The sequence below is a fragment of the Mesoplodon bidens genome (genome assembly GCF_964165515.1).
Source record: "Mesoplodon bidens genome assembly, chromosome: 15".
NCBI classification, from domain to species: Eukaryota; Metazoa; Chordata; class Mammalia; order Artiodactyla; family Ziphiidae; genus Mesoplodon; species Mesoplodon bidens.
The window spans coordinates 44,404,274-44,410,761 of NC_138171.1; the positions used below are offsets into that span (position 1 = coordinate 44,404,274).

At 57.2% G+C, this 6,488-nt stretch overlaps 1 protein-coding gene across 2 annotated transcripts; it reads right to left on the minus strand.

The window, feature by feature from the left end:
• Positions 1–763: 763 nt before the first annotated feature.
• PRR14 (proline rich 14) lies at positions 764–5,692 on the minus strand. 2 transcript variants are annotated; one of them, XM_081255812.1, is made up of 12 exons: positions 5,652–5,692; positions 4,792–4,863; positions 4,499–4,667; positions 3,751–3,872; positions 3,489–3,678; positions 3,161–3,204; positions 2,849–2,958; positions 1,960–2,548; positions 1,754–1,823; positions 1,580–1,671; positions 1,236–1,307; positions 764–1,145 (listed from the first exon to the last, which is right to left on the minus strand). In XM_081255812.1, exons 2-12 carry the CDS (start codon positions 4,812–4,814, stop codon positions 866–868), a joined length of 1,761 nt encoding a protein of 586 aa, XP_081111938.1. In that variant the 5' UTR covers positions 4,815–4,863; positions 5,652–5,692; the 3' UTR covers positions 764–865. The 2 variants fall into 2 exon arrangements, with proteins under 2 accessions (XP_081111938.1, XP_081111937.1); XM_081255811.1 differs by having other exon boundaries at positions 1,748–1,823; positions 5,652–5,687.
• Positions 5,693–6,488: the final 796 nt, after the last annotated feature.

Sequence of the window (6,488 nt, forward strand, 5' to 3'; positions counted from 1 at the left end):
TGCACACTTAATTTCCTAACCAAGATTTGGACTCAAGAAGCTTAGCTCCAGTCTGTGCTCTTTACCACTGCTCTGTTCTGCCTCTAAGTTATGAAAGATGTAGAGTGCCGCTTGTGTCCTCTGGTTGCCTGGGTTACCCTTTTAGTGTGGACATTACGCTGAGAGTCAACTTGCTTTCTTATGTATAAAATGGGTATAATTCTCACAGGGCTATGTGTAGGTCAATTACCTGTGACAGGTTGTTGTAGGTGCTTAATTACAGCTGGTTACTCTTAGCTCTTGAATCCAGCAGCAGGTTCCTGGCCTGCGTGTTAGGAGGAACTCAGGGCCATCTTGAACAAGGCCTTAATCCACTCTGGGACTTTCAGTCTTCTTTTTTTTTTTTTTTGCCGCGCTCCGCAGCATGCGGGATATTAGTCCCCCGACCAGGGATCAAACACGTGCCCCCTGCAGTGGAAGCACGAAGTCCTAACCACTGGACTGCCAGGAAATTCCCTCGGTCTCCTCCTTGATGTAAGTGAACTGAGAGAACCCTGACCAGGGTCACATTATCTTCTGGAGCATATTCAGTAGTATCCCTCCACATAGGAAAATTCTCAAATCAAGAGGGTATCTCCAATGACCATTCCTCTACCCCCCTCCCTATATCCAACCTTCATCATCTTCCCTGGTCCCTCCTGTTTCCCAGTTTCGGGTGCCAAAGTAGAAACACCAGCCAGTACTGCCAGTTAATCTCAAACTCAGCTAGAGACATACAAAAGAATCAGAAACATATCGAAAACTTTACTGGAAACACAGAGAAAAAATGTAACTGTCTCAGAGACTTCCCCTCCCTCCAGGATGGATGGACAAACAGATGGAGCTTCTAAGTCCGATGGGGCCGCTCTCGATCCCTTTCCTCCTCCTCCAGGAGCAAGGCATCCAGCTCCTGCAGTCGCTGCTGTAGCAGGGGTCCTACATCTGGGCTGGGGGCCAGATTGGGAGTAAGGGTCCTGCCAGCTGCAGCCCGGGCCCCGCGAGATGGCCGCCGGGATCGAGGAAGACTACTGTCCCGAAATTCTACAGTTCGCCGGAGCTTCCTCGAGCTGGTGAAAATCAGAGTCCCGTTGCGCTCCCGGGGTTCCTCAAAGATGGTCTCAAAGGTCCTGGACCAGGCAGGGAGGAGTGCTGGTTACCAGCACGCCCCCTGGTTCCAGATTTCCCTCTGTCACCCCCAAGCCTTCAACGTTTCTCACCTCCTGGTTGTGGGTGACTGGTAATTCTTGTTGGTGTAAATTTCTTCCAAGCTGAACTCCTTCTTGTTCAACCTGTGAGCAAAGAGGAGCAGAGGCCTCTGAGAAACCTGGGGCCAGTGGGCCTGGAGAAGGGGTAATCAAGGCCTGGTCTGTATTTCAGTTTCTGGAACATGCCAGGAGTGCTGCCTGAGGCAGACAAATGGTTCTAAGCATAAACCATGTCCAGACCAAATTGACTCCTCCAAGCTGGACTGTGCTCCCTAAGAGGAGATGAAGCCACACTCAGGGGATCTGAGCCTACACCTGTTTGGCCAAGGCAGCTCCGTGCACAACAAGTCTCTCACCTGATTGGTCGAGGCAGCCCCATTGGTGTAAGGTTTGGTTGAGAACGGGCCGGTGTCCTGCGTATTCTGAATCGAGAAACCTTTCCCATGGTCTGCAAAAACGGGGCAGAGTGTAAAAGTGCAGCATGGGCTCAGGCTCCCACTTGTCTCCTCCCCCTTCATCTGTACCTCTACCTTGGTCTTGGGGTCTGAAAGCACCTGGTCTTCTGAGGCCCTTGGCTCCTTCCTCTTGGTTGAGCTCAACCTGCAGAGGAGGTCAAGGCTCAGGGCCAAACAGCATTCACAGCAACATCCCCATCTCCTGCCCACTGGATACTAGGGAAGGAGGCTGGGCCCAGACCATGGCCAGAGCTTTAAGGAGGGTTTATCAAGAGCACTACCTGGGTTCTGCAGGTTCAGAGAAGGAAGAAGTGGACGTGGTAGACGAGCAAGATGTGATGAGGGGAGGAGAGCCTCCCACTCCTCCAAGAGGGAAGACCTCTTTCCGGAGACAGGGACGAGGGGGTGGCGGGGCTCGGGCCATCTCTCCACCACCCACAGTGTGCCGCCGAGGCCGTGGCCGGCTTGGGTGGGGTGGAGCAGGGGGCCAGCTGCAGGTATCTGGGCCAGGGGGCCCCAGATCAGGGCAGGAGTGGCTTCGGCCCAGAGAGGGCTTAGGGAGAGGTGCTGGGGGATTCGGGTCTTGGGCCCGCCATTGGCGGATAGGGGGCCGGGGACTGACAGATGCAGTGCCCTCAGCAGCCCCAGACTGCTCGGCCTCTGAGATGGCAATCTTCAACTCCAACTTCATGGGGGGTGACGGGGGCGGGGGCCGTGAGGCTTTGTTGGGTGTGAGGAAGATGTCAGCAAAGCTCTCCAGCTTGGAGCGGACGGAATGGAAGAGGGGGGCCAAGCCCCAGGGACTGAGGCGGGGGCGTAAAAGGCTGGATGGCGGTGGGGTCGATGGGAGCTCCAGAACAGGATCTGGGGCTGAGGAAAGGAGAGGGTCAGGTGGGTATTCCTCAGCTGCAGGTGTCTAAGCCCCACTTCAGTAGCCTTAGTCCCTCCCCAAACACTAATCTTTGCCCACAGAGGAATAAGCCCATCCCTAAAATACCAAGCCCTAAATTTAGAAGTTAAGCTTCAGGTCTCTGAAGTCTAAACCCCATCTTCATACACCAAGCTCTGCCCCGGGAGGGGGTTAAGCCCCATCCCCTACTCGTCACCTCACATTTCTAAGCTCAGCTAGAATGTTCCAGAACCCCAAGTCTCATCCATCTGAGTCCTTACCTGGTGGTGGGCTCTCCAGAGGGTTTGCAGACAGGGCAGATGGCTGGAATGGGGGTTCCACGTCCCTGGGTGGAGGCTTTGGCTGGTGAACCATCATCCTTGGCTCAGTTCTGGGGTGAAGGGGCAAGTTAAAGGCTGAGGAAGCTTCCAGATTCAGATCCCACCTAAGCCAGCACCTCCCCTGTCCCTTAAGGCTTCTGAAAGTGCTACAAGGAAGGACTGGACATGTAAATTCTGATGCCCCTAGCTCTGGCTGCCTGGATAATGGCTGTTGCCTGCACATTTTGATAATCCCTTCCCCAGCCCTCTCACCTTCTCGCTGGGACGGTGAAGTTGGGAGTCTCATCGGCAAAGCCCTGGATATAAACAGGGGATGGTTGTGAGGAGGCAAGGAAGTCCCCTGTGGTCTCTGTAGCTTCCCACATCCCAACTCTCTCAGTCTTGATTCCTGCCTGGGTTCACGCTAAAGACTTTTTCATATAGGTCTTTGCTCAGACAGTGTCTTCCACCCTAAAACGCTGTCCTCCTTGCTCTGAGCAAAATCCACCCCAGACTCAGCCCTCCTACCCCTGTCTTCTATGCCCACTGGCATGCCTGCCCCCAGCTGAACTCCTGACACCTTTCCCTGAAGTTTCCATACCTCCGCTGGGGGTCTGGAGCTGGCAATGTCCTCTAACATCACCACCAGAGTGGGCTGGGGGGCCTGGTCCACCTTTTGTGAAGGGCCCTCCTCTGGGCCAGGTGTTGTCCTTGATCGCTGCCTCAGTGTGGAAGGGGGCTGATGTACACGGCTCAGGGGCTCTCGGCATAAGTGCAGTGGGTCGGGAGGCCTAGAGAGGGACCAGGAATATCAGTGGGGCTCAGCTGTGTTCCCAGCTTACCCCCCATCCTGCCATACTCACCTGGCTTGTGGGGACCACGTGGCCTGTCGGGGTGGCGAGGCAGGTGGATGGCTGCGGACAGAATCCTGACGGTTGCTGCGGTGCCGTGGGGTGGATATATCCTCTTGGGGCACCAGGGGGACCTAGGGGAGGAGGAAGTGTCAAGAGCAAGGTGACGGAATGAGGCTGGACAGGGCCTCCCTGTGCCTAACAGTGCCCTATGCCACAAAAATGACAGAAATCGTGGCTAGAATTCATTCAAGATCCCCAAAGAAGAGGTCACTGATGGCCCTCAATTAAGGGCCAAATACGACAGTGTCCTGAGCTGCTGGTGTGGGAGCTGGATAATGTCACCCAGGCTATTTGAAGAGATGAAAAGGAGAGGGTGACCTGGAGTGAGTCACTGCCCTATTTGGGGCCTCAGTTTTTCTAATCTGTGCAATGGAGCCAAAGTCCTCAGCCTGCTTCCCAAGGATTGCCTAGAAGTTGGGCTGGGAAGAAAGCAGAAGAGTTATAGGGATGTGGTTTCAGCCCAACAGAGTTGGTAGTGGGGAATGGGCACTGGAGACCCTGCCCAATTCCAGGCTGGAGTGAGAGCCAAGGAAAAACAAACAAACAAACAAAAAACTTTAGCATTAGGGAGGCTGTCTGATGGACGAGTGTGAGTGTGAGGTGTTTGGACCTCCGTTATCCTCACTAGTGATCTAGTTTGACTTTGGTACTGAGGGGACCTGAGGGAGAAGGGGGCCTCTCAGTTCAAGGGGCTCACCATGTGGGCATCCATGACATCTTCCAGGACCACGGCCAGGACTCGCCGAGAAGCTTTTTCCAAGGGCGACGGGGCCCCGAAGGGCTGCAGCTTCGGCCGTTTGGGGCTCCTGGCTCCCCATAACGCTCGAGCCAGGGGCTGGCGGCACAGACCCTGCCGGCCAGGCGGGCTGGAGGATGAGAGAAGCAGAGGACGGTCGCCTGAGCCTGTTGTTGGCTCTGTGGTTTCCCCGGTACGGCCACCAGGCTCCCCGTTTCCCGGGCTCAAGACAGGCGGGCGGGGTGCGCTCTCACCTGGAGTCCCCGGGCAAGTCCATGGGGGAAGCGGCGGCTCCGGGGAGTCCCTGGGGGATCCCAGGCTCCAGCCTGGGGTGGGGGGGGGAGCGGGGGAGCCGGGAGTGAAGGCCAGCCCCTCCCGTGGGGCTCCGCCCTTCATGGTCCGCCCGCGGCTCCCGGTAGCTCACGGGCCGGAGCCCTGGGGCCCGTAACGCCCCCGCCTGGCTGCCGGGAACGGGTGTCTTCCCGCTGCCGCCGCAGCGACCAGCGGATCACTCGCGCCCTGCCTGGGCCGCGAAAACCTGGATTGCTGCGGCCCCCGTTCTCCCACGGCCCGAGCCTCCTGGGGCCTTTGTCCCTGCGGATTCCGCCCTGAGATTCCCCCGGGATCAGCTGGGATCCCGGTCCTCGGAGGCTCAGTTTCCGCCGGAACCCTCTTCAATTCTCATCCACCCCCAGCGAGTGGCCGAGGACTCCGAAGCAATACTCCCACACGCCGACGGTTCCCCACTCCCACTAGATCCCCTAGACTGGACCCGCGCGTAAAGAATCCTACAGCGCTGTTCCTCCAAACAGACGCCGCGCGAGGATCCTCCTCTCCCTGTGAGCTTCGGCTTCGCAAAGCTCCACTCAGACAGGGGCGGCCTGAGCTTGAGCATCAGGAACTCAGTCCGGATCCCTGGGGATCCACTGTCAAGCAGATACCCCCTTCACTCCAATCCCGGGAGGTCCCGCCCACAGACCCCCTCCCTCCGCCCTCCCCTGATCCCCGCCCAGCGCTCTCCCCAGCCGGGGACCAGATGGTTCAAAAGTTTCTTTCCCTCCCTCCTCCCGCCCTCTCTCCAGCCGTTCGGTGCCCTCCCCCGCGCGCCGCTCACCGCCGCCTCCCGCGGATCCCGGGTCTTCGACGGCTCCCACCTCCGGCTCCTTTAAAACTAGCCTTACCCAGCACTGCCCAACCGCCGAGGGCCTTCTTCTCGAAGCCTTGGGGCACCGCCCAATCGCCGGTCCCCGTCTTCCGGGGTGGTGAGAAGCTAAGTGAAGCCGCCTGGCGGCCATCATCCCTAGGGGCAAGAAGCCAAATTTGGCAGCGCCGCCATTATAATTGAGGGCAGATTGCGCTGAAACCGATGAACCGAAGTAGACCGGACGGCGTCATCTTCTCCGGTCAGTGAGTGGCCGAAGACTATGGCAAGTTTCTTGAGCCATTGAGGCAACTGTCGTGAAGCTCGGTTACCGCCACGTTTTTTAAGGGCATCTTCCGGTTCTTTCGTTTTTAGACCAATAAACGTGAACTGAGTGCTAAAGATATGTGAAATTCCCAATTTCCTAGAGAGGCCCCATTGAGCCCGTTTCCAGTACCATCGTAGGCTCCTGAACCGGGTTCCCACGTTGCAGGGAAGAGTTTGGCTAGGGTTGGTGCCGCCTCAGGCTCCTTTGCTCTCACGGTGTCCTGGAGAGACTGGGCTCAGTCAAAGCGGTGAAGAGGGTGGGGCATTGAGCTTCACTTTACCCGAGTGTTGTGTATCTCTTCCTGGAGGAGCGGGGTTTCTATAGAGGGCTCAGTACAGAGGCGTCATTGCAGGAGACCAGTAACCACCTTGGCGTGCTTGATGGGTCCGCTTTTCTCTGGGGCTCCCACGAGCCCTCTTTCAAGAGGGGCCTGGCTGATGTGGTGTGTAAATAGTCCTTAGTAGTAGGGGATCGGGGATGGA

What these genes read in the sequence shown, in the direction of transcription:
- PRR14 (XM_081255811.1), bottom strand. Translation starts at nt 4,814, where the DNA reads ATGGACTTGCCCGGGGACTCCAG. An exon ending in GACTTGCCCGGGGACTCCAG is followed by an intron (nt 4,668 to 4,791) that starts GTGAGAGCGCAC and finishes CTCATCCTCCAG; the next exon opens with CCCGCCTGGCCGGCAGGGTC. An exon ending in TCTGAACCTGCAGAACCCAG is followed by an intron (nt 1,824 to 1,959) that starts GTAGTGCTCTTG and finishes CCTCCTCTGCAG; the next exon opens with GTTGAGCTCAACCAAGAGGA.